We start from the raw sequence: 21,842 nt of genomic DNA, 5'->3' as shown, positions 1-21,842 counted from the left end.
GGCTCCCACCAGCCCCCTGTGTTCCCCTCTACTTCCCACCCTCCTGCTCCCCAAAGGAGGAAGGTGCCAACTCTCCCACTGAAACAGGATCTCCCTGGCACACTTTGGCCAAGCTCCATTTATTCCAGCCCTTCATTGTCATAAAAAGCTTATGCTTTTTCCTAGCCTTCACCATGGTTTGCTCTCCAAAAACATAAGAAAGGTCACGACCGAGAGCCCGTTTGGTAGTAAGTAGCAGATTGATCTGTGGATCACACCCAGCCATTTCTTGAAAGAAGCCAGTGTACTGACTTCAACAACATGCCTGTGCAGCTTGTTCCACACTCCCAAAACCCCTTTGCGAAAGGAAGTGCCTCCTGTTCTTCGGTTTTAGATGCACTTCCGCATAGTTTCTACTTGTGTTCCCCTGATGTGTTTAATTGTTCATTCTGATTAAGTCTATTGCTCTGATCTCTAATCTTATGTTTTAAATGGACTCTTTAATATGCGGGAAGTAGCTAGTTCACCTCTTACCTCTTCCATAGCCAGAAAACTTGATCTTGAGCTTCCCGAGTAACAGTGAAAACTGAAATATGAGCATCTCACAGAATGCCATCCTTACTAATATGTGCATCGCCATACCAGTGGGCAGGGCGCCCTGTTTCTGTGAAGTTGGCACCTTTTTAGAAGCCACATAGCCTCTGTAGGTTTTGACAGTTCTGATCTGGTGAGATACCTTGTGCAATTTAACTGACGTCTGGTACTATTTCAATAGAAACTGGAGTTGGATCTGTAAGAAAATTAGATTGCTGGGAAATCTATTTTGATGTTGTCCTCAAAATAGACAATCTGGCAAAGATGTGTGCCAGACCTTGACTTTCCAACCTTTGGAGAAATTAAATGTCTTTCCAGAAAATTGCTTGTTTCTTCATAGGAGGTTGCCTAATTTCACAAAGTTTTAATTAACAACAGGCTTTCAATGTGCTAATTGAAACAAACCGGATTAAACAAACTTACGATGAAACTAAAAGGTCACTAAAAACATTTGTTTTATGCCTTAGTAGGAATGAACAAAACTTTAACCTGTATAAGAGCAGGCAGGGATTATGCAGGTATACATTCTGAAAAAGGTGCCACTGTCCCAATGGAAGTGACCCAGAAAAGGCTTTGAGAAGGTGTGAAACTCATGGAGGAAGGGAGGCAAACAGAAAGAAGCCAAATGCAGACCTGTCTCCCTGTAGAACTTTTTTCCTAGTATCCGGATGCCTGCCTGTCTAAATAGAGGGTGAATTGGATTTAATGGATTCCAAATGTTTCCAATAAAGTGATTGTACTTTGTGATTTATGATTTTGTGGATACATTTTGTGGTTTTTTTTATTTTTGCTGTTGTCATTTGATTTTGCTCTGTATATTATTATTATCCTTTCTAAATAAAAAAGATTTAAATGAAATGTCTAAGGAAAACGATCCAGCTACTGATGACACATTATTCTAATGGTCTAGGAAGTAGTTCTGCTATAATACAGGATCATGGAATAGAAAATACTAATATTTTTCAGAATCGAGCACCATGCAGTCTTCAGTGTTTAGTCAAGTAGAAACCATATTTGAATGTGAGCCTTCAGTATGGTAGGGAATATCGCAGCACATCAATTTTTAGATAACCAGAATTAAAAGACTCTGGTGCTTTATGGAGAAAAGTAGAATAAAAGACTAGTAATACGTTTTGCAGTATGTGTAATGAAAACTGAATGCATGTTTTTTTGCATTGCACTCATAATAAACAGCGTAACATTGTAATCCTGGTATTACCTATTCATCTATGTTCTAACTGCTTCAAACCCATATTACAGAATTTAATACCAACAATTCTCTGAACTGTAGAGCTCTGTTTTGGACATGTATGACTGGATTTATTTCAATTCAGCTGCTGTGTGAAGTTAAGAGCTTATATTTAATTGTTCTTATGCAGTCTTTGCACACAACGATTTATTAAGACACATCTTAATGCAATTAATGCAAATGTTGCTAATCCATCTTTTACCACAATTTTCCAGCTTTCTAAAACCTTAATCTCAAAGTGACTATCTGGAAAAAATGCCTTAAGATACAGAAGAACATAAGAACAGTTTGTTGCAAGTGGAGGCCTGGTAAATGGTTTAAAGTCATTTAATATTTTTTAAAGGATCCCAAGGACTTCAATAATGAACTTTGTACCAGACCTCATAACTGCGTATTTAAAGCATAGACTCCCATGTTCTTTCCTGAATGTTTTTAATGTGTAATTTGTTATTGTGTCATTGATTTTGAAGCTGTCACCCTGATCAATTTGGTCAATAACCCTTCATGATTGTGAATATTTGAATCTTCTCTGTTCCAGGCGACAGACTTACAGTAGCTGACCCAATCTAAATTCAACATCCCATTCATGCCAGAAATTAGTCTCTCTTATCTGCTTTGCACTGCCTCTAGAACAGCAATACCCATCTTGCAGCAAAGTGACTAAAATTGAATGCAATATTCCACATGAAGTCTACCTAGTGTATTGTATAATTCTGATATCACTTTTGTTGATATATATATTTTGATTATATACCCAAACATGGTTGGCCTTTTTTTTTTTGCTTCTCCACATTGTCCAAATGTTGAACATGATGAATCAGCAATAGCATTCTAAGACTTTGCTTTTATTTCAGTTCTATATAAGGCATACATTTAAATTTATGCATGTGTTACCTGCACCTTATACATTACATTTATCCACATACAATTTCATTTGTCAGGTGTCTACCCAGATCAGAATAGTGTCTAAATCCTCTTGAAATGTGATTTGATCTCTACTCTTTCATCTGTATATGCAGGCATGTTGTGGCTATTCAATTGCTTTTCTGCTTTCTCTAGATGGTGTGACTGGTAAAACGGTATTTGGAACTCTACCTAGTTGTGTAGCATGTCCAAATTCCACACATTCACTAACCATTCAAGATTGTAAAAAAAGTTGGAAGAGTAGTGGTTCTGACACTGATACCAATGGCACACCATATGCAACCTCACTCCACCCTGCAGTAATTCCCTTTACCAGTACCCTCTGCCCTCAGCATATTGACTGCTTCTCATTCCATGTGCTGGTTTTCATTTCTACAGCCTTCATCATGTACATGGTACGTGAAGTACATAGTGTGTATCCTAAATGTTTCAATAACTGAAATGGAAATAAAGCACAACCTTTTCCCTTTGCATTACAGCAGGTCTTCTAGTACATATTCTTATGATACATTGAAACACAAATGATTAAAAAGTCAGAGTGATATCAAATTCACAATAAAAATACAATATGACCTGTAACCTACTTGTTTGTGAAGAAAATGCAGCACCAGTCCTACAATCAATTCAGTGACATATTACTCTAGCAGTTCTATAAATGTTCACTTTCTTCATGTATCATTTTTAAAATACAAAATACTAAGTGTCCTGATGGAAGTGAGAGAGAGCCACTACAAGATCACACGCATTCCTAACTGTATTCCTTTCTCGTGTCCAGTGGATCATGAAGTATCTCAGGTCTTATTCATTTTTACTGATAGACCTATTGTTATTTCATGGAACTAAAACCCTTTTCTTATTTCAAAATTTAGTGTTGCCACTGGAATTGACGACCAGAATAACTTCTACACAATAAATTAAAACGTGAAAGACAATTAATGAATAATAAATTAACACACATTATCCAAACCCTCTATATCACAACTTAAAATTGACCTTATAATTTAAATTGTAATGAATTTGTTCAATGACAGTTTCCCTCTTAACAGGAGACCCTAGGTATACAGATATCCATTTCCCTCAACAGCAAGTATCATGATTGTTAATGGCATGGTAATTAACATGACTCTTAGTCTTGACAGCTGACAGCTTAGTTTGCTGTATTTTTTAATTCCAGTCACATTGTGGGACATGACAACACATTTCAACTTCATAAAATAGGATGTAAAGAAAGAGACCACAGATTAATGTTATTGACCATGTTATTTTCTGGTTTTTGCAAGTTTTACGTACTCCAAACAGGGATTTTCTGTATCTCAGATACTGAATTGGTGCTCTTAAAAATGCTTGTTTCTTGTGCAGTTTCTTGATATACGTCCTTCGCATATGCATCAGAATGTGTTGTGCTTTTTGACAAGACACTCTTTAACAACCATTAATGAATCTGTGCAAGAACACTGTACTAAAGACATCAGCAAAATTGTGCTCATTATAATAAACCTTTATTAAAAAAGAAAAGCCATTACAGACCATGCAGGTAAAAGCTCTGGGAGATTTATGAATGAAAAATAATACATTACAGATAAAGTAAAAGGAATGGAGGAACGCCATCAGATAGCACTCCACCATCAATAATTCAGACGTGATCTGGGATGGCTTTACACTTAACAGACTCCATACAATAACAGGCAGTGCTACTGGACTTTACTCTGTTACCTTAGGTAAAATAGCACTACAGGTCTGTAAGAGTTAACAGCTTTCTCTCCCATATACACTACATCTTCATAACACTTGATGCAGCCAAGATATCTACAATAACTTAACTCCTGCAGTTTTAATATATTTACTACAGTCAGAGTGCAGCAAAGAGCTCTCATACAGATGGTCACATCTTCTCCAGATCACCCAAAACAAACCTAGAAATTAAGGTGAAGGTATAGGATTTCTGTTTTAATTTAGGTCTTATTTTGCACACTTTTTTTATAAGACAACTGTACTGATACCATTCTTGTACACGCTCTACAATTAAGATACTTCTTATTCCTGTTGTAAAGGTCATTAACTTTCTGTGGTTTATCTCAACATCACTACCCTTTTTTGTGCTCATGCTGTTGTTGAGTTACAGCATACTCCCCACTAATCTCCTGTCACAAAACTCACTTTCCAAAACTGGGGAGACTGGAGTACCAGCTCAGCACTCTCAGAACTGTAGCAGACTGCGGCATCTAAAATGTTGTCCTATCATTTGTCCTCTGCGGGGCTATCCAGTCCTGGTGCAGCAGAGTATGTTTGCCATTTGTCATTCCAATCCAGCTGCCTGCTGGTTTAATTGGGCCAGTGTAACAGCATTTCCCAGCTCTTCCTTTAAAGAGATCTGGGAAACCTGCCCCATGCCAGCCCTCCACATGCCAAATTCCACAGTTAGCCCCCAGAATCCCCAGGAGGATACAGTCATTCAGGTCATTGCTGAGAGAGCTACACAACCCGGAGAATAACATTACTGAAATCCTATTATATATATCCTATATTCTCTTTCAGTGGCAAACACTTGCAGATAGCAAGTTATCTGAACAAATGTCTGAACCTACTGTAGAATTCAGAAAAAGTCCTTGTGCCTGGATGACTGAGTGGCAGTCAGCTTGAGCATAAAAGGAGTCAGCTGTGGGTTATGTCCTGGACAAACGACAGCTGAGCTCCTCTCTATTTAAACGCCAGCTGTCTGACTAGCAGGTGTCTGAAGGAGCCAGAAAGAGGAGCTGAGATAACACTAGGGCACTGGAAGAAAGCTGACAAGCTGAACGGACTGACTGGCAGAAGATGACGAGCCAGAGAAAGTTTCTTTGTTTTTCATGTCGTTATTTATATAAACAAATGGATGGAACAGGCGAAAAGACGTTGGCGCGCTGCTGTTACTGACCAGCTGGTCACACCGACCAGTAAGTCCGTGGCCCTTGGATTGTTTAACTACACCACAGCCTGTCACGTTCTGATACTCACTCCCTGGAATACTGATATAAAGTGCAACCACAGGCTCTCGCTACCTAAATTCTCTAGATATTAAAGAGGACGGGCATGTCCACTATGTCAGCTGCAGTGCCCTCTTGCCCTGGCAGCTCTCATTCTGCGGGGGAGATGTTGCCTTCCTCTTCATCCTCCACCATACCCTTCAAGTAGGATCTCTTGAACTCCTCGAACACCATGTCCTCTTCCAGCTCGCTGCCGGGAGACACCATACAGTTTAGACCAGACTGCGCGGCCTGGAAAGAAGTGGCTTTTATGATCTGCCTCCCCCCCCCCATGTAATCCGTTTTTTTAAGAGCTGCCAACAACATGATCACAAGATAGAAACAACGAGAGAAGGAAGTGAAAACAAAGACACAAAACAGGATACAAGCCACCGGGCAGTTTATATAACAGGAAAAAACATCTGCATGAAAAGACCCCTTTTATGTGTCTGGGGAAAAGTCCAGTTTTCCTTGAGCTCCTTGAGTTCTAAAAAAAAATGATACTTTAAATAACTTCCTTTTAGCCTACATTATCACATTTAGCCTACATTTCTCTTTTCACAAACAAAAGTCATTGTAATGGGCTGTTGCTGCAAGTACTAGCAGTTGCTTTTAAAATAAAACTGGACAGTGAAGACAGAAAGGAAGACATTAAAGCTGGGTGGTCACACAGCAGCAAGTCAACTCATTTTTGATAGTGGCCAGTTCCTCTGCTGCCATCATGAATTGGTTTCCTACACCTCAGCAGTTTTAATTGCAAAGGGTAACAGTAACAGCAAATTACACAAGGTTCAATGTCAGTCTCAGGTGTGGAGAACTTATGAATTATTTCTGGAACTGATATTTCAGATTTATGTGGTGTTTAAAGCGGTGCGGTGTCTCTGGTGCCCCTTTATGATCTACAGATCAACACAACAGTGGTTTCCAGTGTCCATTTTGGACTATCAACTCCCCTGAAGAAGCCTTGAATGGAAACTCAGTAAAACAATTAAGGGGGTGAAGTCCTGTTCTACTTGAACACTCCAATATGAAATCTGTCTCACAGTACTTGTAATGGGAAACAGCAATTGGCAGAGCTTAGTGGAAACATCACTGATTCTTTACCTTTCTTTCACTGCGTGTAAGATGCCAATTGAAGCAGAAAAAAAAGAGAAAAGGGAAAACAAATTAGAGAGCAAGAAATTGCATTGGAGCTCAACAATGAAGGATTACATCTATCACTCTCATACAAATTGTTCTCTCCCGCACTTTTTATTAATTTGCCCTTCAGCTTAACAGGATGATTGGCGTGAATGTGAATTCTGAACCAACCCTGTACGTTTCACAGCAAAGCTTTAGACCTTAGAGTAAATAAGAACTGTGAAAGGGAGCAGACCTCTTATCTCTAACAGATCGATTGTATTTTTTCCCCAACGTCCCCGTGTGTAACTGCTCTGCGACCAGCCCACCCACAGCATGTCTGCCCTTGTAACACATCATACTAGTCACAGGTGGAGCGATTTACTTGTTTGCAATAATCAGGTACCAGTAATAAAAACAATTATAGACACTTTCATGCAAGGACTAGGGGACAATCTATGGGGCTCAAAATGCTTTTCTTTCTATTGGCCTTTCATAACATATTATTTGCTCCACTCAGACATTCTCTTTTGCTGCCCCAGTCTTAGACTCACTCCCAGCTTGCACCCAGGCTCATTTTCTTGCTGACAGCAAGCCGATACACAGCTAAGCAACAGGAGCCTTCGCACATTTTTACTCCATTTCCGATTTGAAAACCATCAAGCTTGTTTTTAATTCCACTGAGTATCATTAGCTGCTTTATTTGATCAGCAACGTACCGGATTCAGGTTTAGGATGCATCAGCCTGAAAGGCACTTCCAGCCCAATCTCACTGGAAAGCAGAGACTCAGATTAGAGACCTGGAGTCACCAGTTACAGTTTTTTATGCAACAAATTAGGGGTTGCAAATGTCATTTATAAACATGTTATAGATGGGATATATTAACAGAGTGATAAAGATAATATAATCACCACCTTCTACTGTAGATTATTTGCATGTTAGGAATAAACCCCAGTCCTGAACCATTACCCTAATTCTAGGGCCATTTGGGAAAAGTTGCATCTGTCTTATCTATTTACATATTCTGCAACCCCCGAACTAAAGTGTGATCAAGTCATCTCAATTTTATCCCAAAGTTCCCCAGGAGAGACTTCAATTTACAATCAATAAAGGTACAGGACACTACCCTCACAGAACAGAACAATAGGTCTTAAAAACATTCAGTACTTTTTTTCTCAGCAGTGACCTCTGAATGATGCATTTTGGTTTGCTCAAACTGGAAATAACAGTCACATCACATTTTGGGCAATAAAAACAACATATATTATACATCCTTAGGTTACTTCTCTTAGAGAAAAGACATTTTTTGACAGTAGGTATTGACCAAGAAGTATTTGTTTTGCAGTAGAAAAACTTTTTTTTATCTTTGAGTTTTTGAATCAATAACTGCCTTTCAATAAACTACAAAAAAAGGGCATACACTGAAGAGAAAATATTGAACAACTTGCCTGGCACCCATATCTCCCACAATCCTACAAAGCAAAAGACAAAAGCAGCTTTAAACCTCTATTCAATCAGACATGAACCTACAGTAGATGGTTTTCACAACAAAGCCTTATCACACATTTCTGAGATTCTAGAGCAATGGTGTCAAATTCAGTTCCTGGAGAGCCCAAACTGAGCTCTCAGTTACACAGTGGCTCCAATCATTTCATTAACCACATAAGAGTAATACTGGTAACCTGGCTCTCAGGTGTTTCAGAAGTAACTGTACCTTTAATGAGGTAGGTACTGTATTTAGAGTATTAAAGTGCAAAAGACCTAAATGAACAACCAGTATATGACTAAGATACAGTAAACCATCAGTTAAATGGAGGGCCTGCAGGGCTGGGAAGGATGGAACTGCCTGGTCGAATATGTGCGTCTGCTGCACACTCATGACCCTAACTGATGGCTTAAGATCTGCTGCAGATTCAATTTGCTAGCAGATGTGACCTGCTGTCTCTCAGGCGCCTGCCAGGACCTGAGGTGCACAGCATCATACTGCAGCACCACTGTACCAAACTGTCAGCCTCCCTCTGCTGCTGTCTTGATCGCCGCTTGGAGTCCTGGCAAAAGGTGTCACTCTTCAGTTACATCTTACACTAAGCTCTGCCAAAAAAGGTCACTCTCTACATTCTGGAAGAGCGGTGTGCCAAGAAGTCATACCTGCTGTCCTTAAGCTAGGCCTTTTATGAGGGTTCAAGCAGTGATTTAGATTAAAGTGTAGCTGGTGCTTCCAAATCATGAGGAACATGGAAAGCCATAGCAATAAAGTAAATTTAAATCACATTTTTTCCACAAGCGAAAGTGTCATTACTATCGGTGCTAACATTTCTTATTAAATGGTAATATGAGCCTGCTACTTAAAGTTTGTTAATTTTAAGAAAAAGAGATGAAACGGTTTTGTCCTATGAGGCTGTGTGTGAGGTGGTTAAGGAAGGAGCTGCAGGGCAGTTCGTATTCCAGTCATTATTTCATCTGTTCTCATCTACCAGTGCAGTGTCTTGAAGGCAGAGGAAAAAAAAACCCTTATTCTAAACTTTCCATTTCTGTACTGATATGAAACTCGCATTTAAAAAAAAACTTGTGTGTCAATGTGTTACTCGTCATCCTGGTTCTACTACCACTGGAGCTGCAGTACTGCTGGGGACTGTCCTGCCTGTCTGGATCAGCCGAGTCCCCAGTCTACACACCCGCCAGCAATGATCTTCACCACAATCCTGTAGGCCACCAGGATTCCCAGGATCTCCTTCAGGATACCTTCCTTCACTCTGCAGGATGGGGAAGGAAATCCATTAGCCCTCACAGGAAGGACAGCTCCTCCATCCACGTCACCGCATGTTGTCAGTTGTTCTTTTCCCAGAAGCCAATTAACCTTTAGTTAATTAAGCCTCAGAATAAATCAGTGTAGTGCTCTGTTCTATCCCCTAAGTAGTGACACATTGGAGACAGATGCTTAGAGAGCTGCTGTTTTATAATGAAACATTTTAGTAAAAGCACATGAAGTGGCCTGCTGTTATTTTACCATTTTGAAAGACCAACTCTTTGACACGAACAGTGATGTGACAGTCCTTAATGGAGTGCTATTGTGCCACCTCCTGCTGTGTGGCCTCAGTGCCAGTGAAGGACTGGGACACACTGTCCTGGCGGTTTTGTCCACTCACATGCTGGTAGAAGCCAAATTGGTGTCTTCGTGCTTCAGTTTCCCATCAAGGGACAGGCCCCGCCTCTCCCGGTTGTTAGCCAATAGCGGCAGCAGAGTGTAGACCTTCTTGAGGCTGGTGCCAGGAGGCACGTGGTCACTGGCACACCACAGAAAGCCATGTTAGAGCTGGAGCACGATCACAGGGCAAGATAGCAGAAAGTTTAGCTGTGAGCACATTTAACTAACTATAGAGACAGAAACAGCTCCAGCAAATTGTTTTCTTTGCCTGGACAGGAGAGGGGCTGCTCTGTCTCAGTGAGGACAAGTGCCACCTCTCTCTGTGCCCAGTGTAACCCTGAACTCTACATGGTTCTTCTGAAAGCCACAGTTAAAGGCAATAGTTTGGTACCTTTCATCTGAAGCCGCAATACTTAATGCATCTAGCTAAATGAGGTTTCTTTGCTTTAATACTTTTTAGTTGGTTTATTTTCAAATCTTATTGGCTTCGAAACAGGCAGATCCAATGCTGTAGTCCTCTATGGAAAGAATGCCTTGTAATCCTAGTATTTTCTAGTAATTTCTATTTTATTATTAAGATTACTGCTGGAAGGTATTCTCTTATCATATCCTTTTATGAAGGTACACATTTCTGTTAAGGATAGTCACCTGGGTTCCTCCATAGCCACGGGCTTGACATACTTATCGTTGGAATACAGCACCACATTGGTGACCTGCTCCACTGAGAAAACAGAGCACAGAACAAGGTCAGTCGCAGCTAGCTGGCATCGGCCTAGCAGGCTCACTGAAGAGACCGCGTCTCCACAGCCCTCTCATTGATTTCAATAGGGAAACATGAACCAGGTGCCACAGGTGGCAACTAAGTGGAAATGTATGCACGACCAAGAACAGAAGGCACTTCTTTGCACAGAGGGTTGTAGGAGTCTGGAACAAGCTAAAAAGCAACATCTATGAAGCTGATATCCTGACGTCCTTTGAGAAAAGGCTGGATGAGATTGTCCAGTCCCTCCCCGCAACCAAATGCTGTAAATGGGTGGAAAATAACCTTTCTTATGCTGTTATCTCATTCTTCAGCATCATGGGCATGATTCTATCATGTGCCATTAACGCTAACTGAACACTTTAATATAGGCCTTTTGTCCTACTGCTGTTGTCTTGTATCAGAAGTATAAACCATTCCTTGAGACAAACAGGCACATCATGGCTGAGACACGGTGTCAGGAATAATTGGAACATGGTGTCATACACGTATATTATTTAACAGACCTGAACCAACACCCTAACACATGTCCTCACCTGTTAAAGTTATGTTCTTTACTGTCTTGTTGGAGCTGTTATTAATGGCGACATGAACATTGATGGGCTCTCCATGATAGTATGTCTGGAGACAAAGGAGAGAAGAGAAAGAGGTTCATCATTTTTATTCCTATAAACGTATTCTTCCTTTTTTCAGTTTTGTTGCAACTGTTTTGTTTGCCTGGGAAACACTCCTGCACCCCAGTACTGCAATATCATTTTACTAGTAACACAGATTTTACAAATAACACCAATTTTCATGTTAAAAAAACAAATTGGAATAAGCGTTAAAATTTAAGAAATTTGAGATTGTGTGACTGGGACATCAGCCTTGAGAAGCCCTGTTTTCTTATTGCTTTTTTCCTCTGCAAGTAGCCTGCATAGATTTTGAACCTGCTCTGCATGAGATGACAAAGACAGTGGGGAACTAAATAAAAGGTCAGGAGAAAAATGCATGTGTTTCACCTTACATTCCTTTGAATTTCAAAGCAGATAGTTTAGTTTCCTGTATAAACTCCTGTTAGAACTAAAAGTCAACGGCGATGAATGTCGAGCCGCAGACATCTACAGCACTAATTGTAGTAGAGTAATTGCATGTCTGTAAAACTATAGAACTTTAATTGTATCTGTTCTATCATTCACTGTGGTAGCCTGGTTTGGTAAGGTGAATAGAAACAGACTGAGCAGGATGGTGAAAACAGCCAGCAAACTCATTGGTGCACAACAGCTACAGCGGCCAGACATCTACATCAAACTACTTGTAGCAGTGCAGAGGGCCAGGATAATTACCGACTGTCATGACCGCCCTTTGCACAGCAAATTTAAGCTCCCTCCATCATGAAGTCAGGAAGTTAAACGACCCAGATTTCAGCACAATAGAACTAAGTTAACCTTTATTCCCTGTGTTATTAACCTGCTTAATTTGAACAACTGATTTTACTGTATATTTTACTTTAGTTTTTCATCTTGTCTGCATCTTACTTATTTCACACACTGTTTCTTTGTTTTTCTGTAAATTGGGAAGATTACTTAAGCAGCTAACTTGTTTTATGAAAGCATGTTTCTTATTTGTTAACAGGGTCATAGCGTGAAATGCATTGTGTATTGTGTTATGTCTTTTACCTGCCTGCAAAGCAAATTTCCCATCTGGGACAATAAAGGAAGTAAGTCTGATCTGGGAGTGGTAGATAAAATGCATTTGTTTAACCCCTCAGCCAAATAATTTGCTTTCCTTTCAGCTAGAAATAAATCATTCTCCAGAACTGACTCTACTTCTCACTTTTTGTTCTGTGGTACACAATGAGGAGACACTTACCATGTCACTATCAAATCATCATGCGGATTCTTGCAGATTGGTTTAAACTTTAAAATGACCACAGTTTCCCCACTGGTATTTTAATACCACACAACAAATGGATGACACTTTTGAGAGACAGTTTCAAGCTAATCATTGTTTTAATACTGTACTATTACAGAATCACACTTTTTGGACACAGTTTAAAGCTAAATTGGAGAAATGACTTAATTTTAAGCAAGATATGTTTGTTACATCACAGCTGCATAAATCCCATCTTCAAAAAATAATGAATTGCACACGGAGTTAACTGCTCTAGAGTGTGTTCCACAACACTCTTTTTTTCAGAGGCTTTGGCATTGGAAATCAACCTGGCTTGAAAAGAATTAAATTCACTGCTTAGACACTGTGCCAATTTCATAATGCAAAGTACTAGGCAGAATTGTATTCTTAATGGCAGTCAACCCAGCCACTCTGTAACTCTATCTTAGTGATTCCAATCTGGGCCAATCTGTCATAGGAGCTGAAACCAACCTCACGGGCTGTCCAGGCATCATTGGATCCTGGCTTCTCTTTCATGAGATTTCTATGAAATGTTTGTCTGCTAGGATCCATGGTGCCAGCAGGGGGCAGTGGAGGTTTGGATTGCTGCTGCTGACAGTCAACACTGGTTTCAGGGGGACGCCAGTGTCACTGTGTGACTGGATTGTGGGAGTCCTATGTTGGATGAGTGGGAGGGGGGAGGGTTGTGTGGCGTGAGGTAAAGGCCATTTCCTTTGTCTTTTTGCATTTGGTTTTTTTTTAAATTGACAAAAAAAAACATTTGTGGAACTGCTTTCTTCTTCTCAACCTACACATTAAGTTCAAATCTTCCAATTCCATTCACCTTAAAATCAGAAAATATAGGTAGCAACCATTCTGTTTTGCCTGCTTTTGTCAGACACAAAAACCAAGCCAGAATCATATCTTGCAAGAGATCAGGTGAACCCCACACTGGTGCAGACTGTCTGCGGAGTGTATCCATCAGACTCATCTGGCTGGCAGAAGGAGTCCGAGCTGCTTTTTGAGAAGGCCCATTTGACGTCAGTCAGAGCCTCACAGGTCTGCTGCAAGCATTCACTAATAAATCACCTTACACTAACCATTCAGGATGTTCATCTCTGCAGTCTTTCCACTGGCGCAATATCTTTTTTTCAATTTTTAGATGAATTTCACAAGACTGCATACCTCCTTTTCCAGACTGACTTCCACGTGCAGGGGCTTGTCTGACATGATGAACTCTCTGGTGGTCTCCACCTTGGGCGGGGGGCCTCTCTGCTCTGGGGCGTACTGCACCTTGCGGATCGCAAGGCGGACAGAGCTCCTGGAGAGGGCAAGGTCGGGGAGAGGAGAGAGTGGGGGGTGAATGCTAATGTAAGCAGCGGTCGGGCAGTCCCTCACCATTTAAACCAATTTAACCCACTGATGTGGCCCCTTTTAGTGTTGCTCACTGTCTGAAAGCATTAAAACACCATAGCTCCAGTCCAGGGTGGCACAGCGATACAGTGGTTAACATTGCTGCGTCACAGTGCTGAGGCCCTGAATTCAATTCCAGTCCTGGGGTGCTATCTGTGTGGAATTTGTATGTTCTCCCTGTGTTCACGTGGTTTTCCTATGGGTGCTCTGCTTTCCTCCCACAGACCAAAGACATACTGATAGGTTAATTGGTTTCTGGAGCAAGTGTGTGCCCTGCGATAGACTGGCATCCCGTAAAGGCTGTATTCCACCTCATGCCCGTTGCTTGCCAGGGCTCCAGTTTGCCCTGCAAGCCTGAATTGGATGAAGCAGTTAGAAAATGGAGGGAAGGATGGATCTCCTGTCAAACTCAAATCCACTGTGGCTGACCTGCTGGACTGACTACAGTTTCACATCAAACACAGAAACTCCCCAAATTCCAGCTGATCTGTGCAAAGTGATCCATGCAGTACACCACACGTCACATGGGTGCTTCTGAGCTCCAGGAAAATAAGTGTGATAGGGGTCTGTAGAGTCTTCTGTGTCCTCATTAGGACAATGAGGGAAGCCAACAGAATGTTTAGATGCATAGAAAAAGAGTAAATTTGCATCCAGGAAAGTTATGCTCAAGAGCTTTACAGCAATTATTGAGATCGTATTTAGAATACCAAATTCAGTTTTGGTCACCATATCATAAAACAGATTACAGTCTTAAAAAGGGTTAAAAGAAGAGCAAAAATGATTCCTAGTCTAAGGAGATTATCATAAATTAAAGAACTTAATGCTTCTCAGTCTAGAACAAAGGACAAGAGATTCAAGCAATTCTAAGGCATAAAGAGTCAACCCAGGGGCATTATTTCAGATATGTGACCAGAAAGATACTGGGTCACATTTGGAAGCTGAAAGGAAATTTAATTAGCATGGAGAATAGGAATTGCTTCTTTACTAGGATTACCTGGAACAAGCTTCCCAGCCAAGGAGTTGGGTAGCCAACCAAAATTCTGGGCTCCTTCAAGAAGTAGCTTGATGATATGATAGATTCACCGACACATATTTAACTATTACATGACCCAGATGGTTCAAATGACATCCTCCTTTAATTCTCTTATTTGTTAACAAAAATTGTATAACAGCATCAGAAACTTGTCAGACCCAGGCAAGGGTCTATCCCAGAAGCAAAGGGTATATACCCTGGACAGGAAACCATTCCATCGCAACCTAGTCTGGAATCGAACCCAGAACAATTAGCAGTGCTAGAAGCTTCCCATGGACATCAATCACTTCAGACACTTCGTGCAGAGCAAGGGTGGTTAGAAACCTGACAAGAATAGTTACATCTGCTCTTACCGCTTGTGAACCTTGTCATCCTGGTTATCTGCACAGAAGGCCTTTATCTCAAAATCCACAGCGCAGTACTGTTGACAGAGAAGAGAACAGATGTTACAGATGCCATAGCTAGGAGCTGGAGAGAAGGACAGGCAGGAGGAAAATGGATTAGGAATGAAAAGGGAGGAACGAGCAAGGAGAGAGAAGAATGACTGATCTTCTCTTTCTGCCCTCTCTTTTCTCTTCCATTCCTGTTGGAGCTAAAGCTGTTTTGGAAAGCACACTCCAGAACTTGACTATTCAAACTAAATAAATTGTTTTATGAGCTAGATGTCATAAACATAGCAAAATGGGCTGATAATCAGTGTCTCTTTCTTTCATACAATTCAATTTGAATTCATCCATTTGAGTTAGTGATCAGTTAAATAAAGCTTTAGGCACCTAAACAACACCCTGGCGTTGAGGTAGAATAAAGGCTATTGGTAAGATTACACATGCCCTAGGCTTTGGGATTTCTGAGGAGAATATAGCTTCATGTGAACACCCAGTCTCAGTCTGTTTGAGAGGTGCAAGTCAGAAGGCACGGAGGAGCTGGAAACGTATGAATCGGTCGCCTCTGCGGGTGGATGTACTGCAGGATGTTGTCCACACGGCTCATTCTTTCCTGGGCTGTAGAGAAGCCCCAGCTGAGAAGCTGAGTGATTTACACTTCCAAATCAGTGGAAATAAAAAAAATTATTGCCCTTCCCAATTTTGCAAAACAAATGACTCAACATAAATTATACTTCCCCTTTTTCTGATATTTTTTATTACGCCACAGGCTCTAGAGTTCTTGGTAGTTCACCGCTGGCATTACCCTTCAACACCCATCCAGCAGGAAAGCCGAACCTCACTGTCAGGCCTCACAAGAGCCTTGGAAACACTGCAGTCTTGCAACTGGTCAGCTAGGTTGTTTGAAAAGTGTGCAGGTAGCTGATGAACATTTTTTCTTGTGTGAAGAACAAAAAGCTTGGAACTTACTGGTGGTGTGGGAGCAACAAGAGAAGCACAAAGCCACCTTGTGGTGTAGATACCCCATAAGGCACACTGAGCCCTCATCTTCCGGAATATTCCTGTCTTACCTTTCCCGCATCTGTAGGAGCCGGCTGCAGACCAACGGAACAAGGCAGATTGTCCGGGAACTGAAACAGAAACAACCTCATTACTGTGGCTCTCTATGGTTATACCCCCGCCACTTATTGGAGATTATTCATCTTTGCAGATGCTTGATTCATAATAAAGCATACAGTGGGTTTCACTGAGACTCAAATATTGAACAAACCTGTGCTATACTACAAAATGCTAAAATCTTTTTCCCTACAGAGAGCTTCACCCTTACAGCATGTGTTCTGTAGGGTTTTCTGCAAATTTCTTTGAAGTTTTTTATATGTTAACGTCAATCACAGCAAGTCAGTAAATAGGAAAAGGAATGAAACCAGCAAACCAGGAAAGTGGTAGGGATTATGAAGACACTAGGGGTAAATCCATTAGCCCTATTGTGCAATTGCAACATGAACAAAAAACAAAGAAAGCCCTGGAACTTCAAAGCAAGGAGCAAACAAATATGTAAAACAAAAGAGCAGACAATAGAGAAATAGAAATTGAAATGTTTTCCACATCCATTAATTGGATGACTGGCCATACACTGAGAGGAGGTTCTATCACTGGCATAGAATGTGGGTGACTGTAGGTCTGCAGGTTTTCTAGGTCTCAGCACTTGAAGAGCAGAAAGAAGCTGTTGAATTAATAATCAGTCAGCTGACAAGGCTTGTTAAGTGCTCAGTTGGAATGAAAACCTGCAGACACACTGACATTTGAGGTGCAGAATGGCCAGTCCTGGGCCTTAGATGTTAACTGCTGGAGAGTCATCCTGTTCCATTTTTGTCACACCTGTTATTACAAGTACAAACACCACTCAGCAACTGCAACAGGCCACTTATTACTGGGTTACCCTGGTAACAGTGCACATTTGAGTGTTCTGGGACTAGGATTGGGTGGGGCTTTAGTCACTTAGTGCAAGACGTGCTCCTCCTCCATTTGGCACTAACTCTAGAGCACTCTGGGATGCACAATGTGTTGAAAGACCAATAGGAGAGGGTCTGGGAGGAGTTTGTCCACTGGTGTTTATCTCCTGCCCCTGTGCGGTACTTGAGTTGCAGCATTAAAAGCCGAGTCACCTCCATTAGCAATTCCATATGGGCTCAGGAATACAAAGGAAATTTTGATGGCCATTTCAATGTCTTTTAAAAAACTCATGGCAATTGCGAAGTGCCTGAACCTGTGCTCCCGTGCGCCGACCGGCCCCTCACCTCGAAGAAGAAGGGGTAGGAGTTGTCACCGAGCTTGCGCAGCAAGCGCTCTTGTGTCTTGGTGTGTGTCTTCCTGTCCTGAAGAGGAGGGTACACCTGCCGGGTGGACAGGTAGATATCCCGGCGGAAGGCGATGCCCATGACATCCATGTCATCCCTCCCGTACCGGAAGGTGCAGGACAGCATGATGTACACTAGGGGAAGATTGGGACAGTCGCTGTGGTGAACACACTGTAACACAGGAGGCTTTAGTCTAGCTGCTCAGCCATTGAACATGTACAAAAGGAAAGAGGGCTCCTGCTCTTGAGAGAACAGCCAGCACCCTTTTCACTTCTGCTTTGTTTTTCCACAAAAGTATAGAATGATTTTATTTACCACAAGAAATTAATAATGAATAATATTAATAATGAATGAATTAAACTTTTTTATGTTTTTGCCTCAAGACATGCACCTTAGACATCCTGCTAATGTAACATCAGTTAAGACCATCTTAACTCCAACAAACCAACAAGTGTTTAGGGCTTCACACTCTTACCTTTTTTTCCTTTTAACAACTCAGGGTCCACCAGGACAACACCATCTAATTCACGGAAGGAAGAGAACAGCATCATATTTTAAAATGTACAATGTCTGATAGAGGGCCGTTATTTGATTTAGACAACAAGATACAAAGATGTATCAATAAGAAAAAAATATTGTTCTAATTATTTTCTACTTAAATTCTGTGCATCACAGCAATTTGGCATTCTTTACAGGTTTTAAAAAAACGTTGAGAACCTACTGAAAACCATTAAAAAAAAGGCTGGTGTGTGGGACGATGGAGCCCCCAGACACTTCAAACAAACCTTTAGTCACCCTACTTCAATACAGAAGAGACTGGTGTTTCTTGGTTCTGGTAATGTCTAACTGCTTAGAGAGTAGTGAGCACTTGGGCACGTAAAACTTCACTGAAAATGGGGTGCCTTGAAATCCAACCGTTTTCTAACTGCTTGTTCCAGTTCAGGTTCTTGGGGAATTAAACCCAGGGCCCCAGTGCAGCGAGGCAGCAATGCTACCCACTGCACCACCATGCCGCCCTGCCCTGAAATCTCTTTATGAAAAGATCAACAATATGAAAGGCATCGAGCTATCAGTTCCAAGAAAACTCGAGTGAGGATCCAGCCAGCTTTTGTGATGGATAGAGGTGATGAGACACCACATGCAGCAAATGGACCAGGGGCTCACAGCCAGCACTGGAAAGCATCTTAGCAGTAGAGCAAGCCAGGGTCCCATTAATTTCTGTCCATTAAGAAACCTATTATGATGGCCAGTGCTGATGACCGCCAGATGGAGTTCACCAAGGCATAGCTACAGGGGCAATTTAATGTTCTAATTTACTGGCACAGACACATTGAAGAGAAGTGGTCCACATGCTTTCAAGCCAAAGAGGATTGTATTTGGGAGTTAGGTGAAGACCTGGCAACTAGAACCACTACAAGTATCTTATGTGAATTTATCCACCACCCTAAAACTCTCTGAAATGCATAAGTTCCGGGTCTCCCCTTTGAAAGAGAGCTTACCCACAGGATCCACAAAGTCAACATGGTCCACAAAGTCCCTCTTGCCCATGTAGACGCCAACCTGGAGGGTCAAAGGAGAAAAGAGGGTCAAGCAGGACTTCTAGCAAAGAGGGAGGACTAGGACTGTGCACAAAGGTGATTAACTTACAGAACTAGTGAGCATCTATCATTCTGAAGAAGAAAACACGTGACAGCGTTGACACTGAACTAGTAGGATAAAACAAAAACTGTGTGGGAATCTATTTAGGTTTTGTTTTTTCATCGGAAAATATTCTGGGTAGTAGGTAAACCTAGCTAAACACAAAGAAAAAGGCTAATCTCCATGAGCATGGATTCAAAGAAAAGTCCAAATTTAGAGCATGTAAAAAGAAGCCATTTCCTCTTGAGTGTAAGCAGTGTGCCAGACAGAACATCCCTTGGGGCAGGTGATTTCAGTCTGGCATTGTTCTCCAAATATATACAGCCTGATCGCTGGCTTCTGTCCATGAAGGGGACAGCACAGTGAAGAATGGAAGACTGGAGGGTTTGAAATAGCTGCTGCACCTCTAGACGGAAACGCAAGAGGACCGAGGAACAGGATAGGAAAGCTCTGAGAGAGAGGGGTTATGCTATCTTTTGTTAATGCGGTTTCCTTGGAGGAAGATATTTTTTTATAAAGTAACAGAAGGCCAGTGGCAAACTGCAATGGCTGGTTTAACATATGAAAAATGAATAAAAAGTGCTCACAAGCAGCAAGGAGCAAACTAGCTGAGAGGTGGAAACCAACACCTTCTAACCTCTGTATATATGAAATGCCTTGAATTCCAATCAAAAGTATACCCAGAAGTGCTGTAGATCCAAGTGTTCCCCAGTCAAGATGTTCCTTTCTCAACAGTGTGTTTGAGGCCTGAAGCATTCTCATTTTAACAACAGCTTAAACTAATGTTGCGGTTTTGGATCTGTCTCTTAAGGTGATTATTGAGTTTAACAGAACAGATTAAGAAATAAACATCCTACACAGTGTGTGGGTCAAGAACTGTCCTTTCAAGGAATACTATTGACATATCCTGAAAACAGCCAGGGTTCCTGGCTCCTGATCTAACATGCATATCAGGCTTTGCACTGTCAGTCCGCCCGCGTTTGATAATGATATTAATATATTGCATTTGACTCTCAAAATCTCTTGGTGGCTTGAATAGCCTTAAATCGCTGGGCGTTTGTTTAGTGATTTCCTTAGATTAGCCTTCAGTTGAGTCATGCTGGAGCCATGTATGCCACATAGCCCAACCTGTGGGTGACAAGACTGCTGGTGCAAGATTTCCTGGGCTTTGGAATTAATTCCACAAGGAATATCACTCCCTGGCCACGTTTAAATACCATCTTAACACTCAGATTTAAATTAAAAGTAAATCTTAATTAATTTACTTAAGATTTTATTAATGTAATATCAACAGAACATCAGGGAAAGGTCTCTAGGTGGAAGGAGGCCCTTCACACCATCAAATCCGTTGGAATCTATTTCTCTATAGTCCCACAGCAAACACTCGTTGATCTGAAAGCAACCCCCTTCCACCAACGTACAAACTCCACTTGAAGCCCCTCACCTGGGAAAGAAGCAAAATGAAATTTGTGCATCTTCATGGAACCAAACGTGCACTGATGTGTTCTCTTCCCATGCATAAGTGCACCAGTAGAGAATCTTAGTGAAAGTATACACAATATGCTACATGGCTAGTGCTGCCCTCTTCACAGTGCTTAACCCACTTACCGACTTGTCCCGAGACAGCTTCTTAAAGATGATGTGCCTGGAAGAGCTCATGCTGCTGGCTCTTTAAGACGATCGGCGATTTGTGTGGGAAATCGAGCTGGAGTTCTTGCCAGAGGCACAGACAATCCCGGCTGAAAGGTCAAGAGAAAGAGCTGAGGTGCTTTTGCTGTAGTTCTCCTTTTCTCTCCAGTCTATAGCAGAGTCTTGCCAGTCCTGGCACTCTTCAGTGTCGACTGTGACACACCTCACCTTTAATGACGGCCCTAAATGAGTACTCAAAGTTTCCCTTCTAACCTTCATAGCTACTGCTGCAGCAATGGGTGGACACTTGAGATTTCTAATAATGTCCAGTTCACTAAAGTAAGATTTGTTGATCACTAAATACTGAATTATAACAATCAGTTCCCTTTTCTCATGAATATTGAATCTCCAGTCTCTTATTACTTAGGACTAATACAATATCCCCCCTATACTCCACCCATAACTGATAAACAGTTCTTGGTATCTGCCCTCTGGTGCTTTCCTGCCCTCACACATCTACTGTTTTGAAGCCTTCCCCCCCCGAGATGCCCCACCAGCAGAAGGAAAGATACACACCAATGAAGAGCCAACCAAGTGCAAAGCCTTTTGAAGATTCTGCGTTCTGTCAGAAGCCTTGAACAAGTCGCGAGTCTGTCACCTGAGCCCGGAGTCGTCGCCACAATTTGTAGCCCAGACATATGGATTTCATACGTCATGACTCTCCATCAGGCAAGGGGAGCCGCC

The 21,842-nt window shown here is 41.5% G+C and overlaps 1 protein-coding gene across 1 annotated transcript; it reads right to left on the bottom strand.

Moving 5' to 3' along the window:
* Nucleotides 1–4,238: 4,238 nt before the first annotated feature.
* Nucleotides 4,239–21,748, bottom strand: saga (S-antigen; retina and pineal gland (arrestin) a). The gene is made up of 16 exons (XM_088914957.1): nucleotides 21,675–21,748; nucleotides 21,078–21,208; nucleotides 19,331–19,391; nucleotides 18,307–18,351; nucleotides 17,772–17,965; nucleotides 16,545–16,604; nucleotides 15,445–15,512; nucleotides 13,831–13,966; nucleotides 11,310–11,394; nucleotides 10,662–10,734; nucleotides 10,015–10,152; nucleotides 9,544–9,621; nucleotides 8,317–8,340; nucleotides 7,587–7,639; nucleotides 6,853–6,862; nucleotides 4,239–5,959 (listed from the first exon to the last, which is right to left on the bottom strand). Exons 2-16 carry the CDS (start codon nucleotides 21,126–21,128, stop codon nucleotides 5,860–5,862), a joined length of 1,176 nt encoding a protein of 391 aa, XP_088771083.1. The 5' UTR covers nucleotides 21,129–21,208; nucleotides 21,675–21,748; the 3' UTR covers nucleotides 4,239–5,859.
* Nucleotides 21,749–21,842: the final 94 nt, after the last annotated feature.

Source organism: Atractosteus spatula, chromosome 4 (genome assembly GCF_055471065.1).
Source record: "Atractosteus spatula isolate fAtrSpa1 chromosome 4, fAtrSpa1.hap1, whole genome shotgun sequence".
In the NCBI taxonomy this organism is placed as follows: domain Eukaryota; kingdom Metazoa; phylum Chordata; class Actinopteri; order Semionotiformes; family Lepisosteidae; genus Atractosteus; species Atractosteus spatula.
Note: the sequence above shows the minus strand (reverse complement) of the source record. Positions and strands in the feature narration are given on the sequence as shown.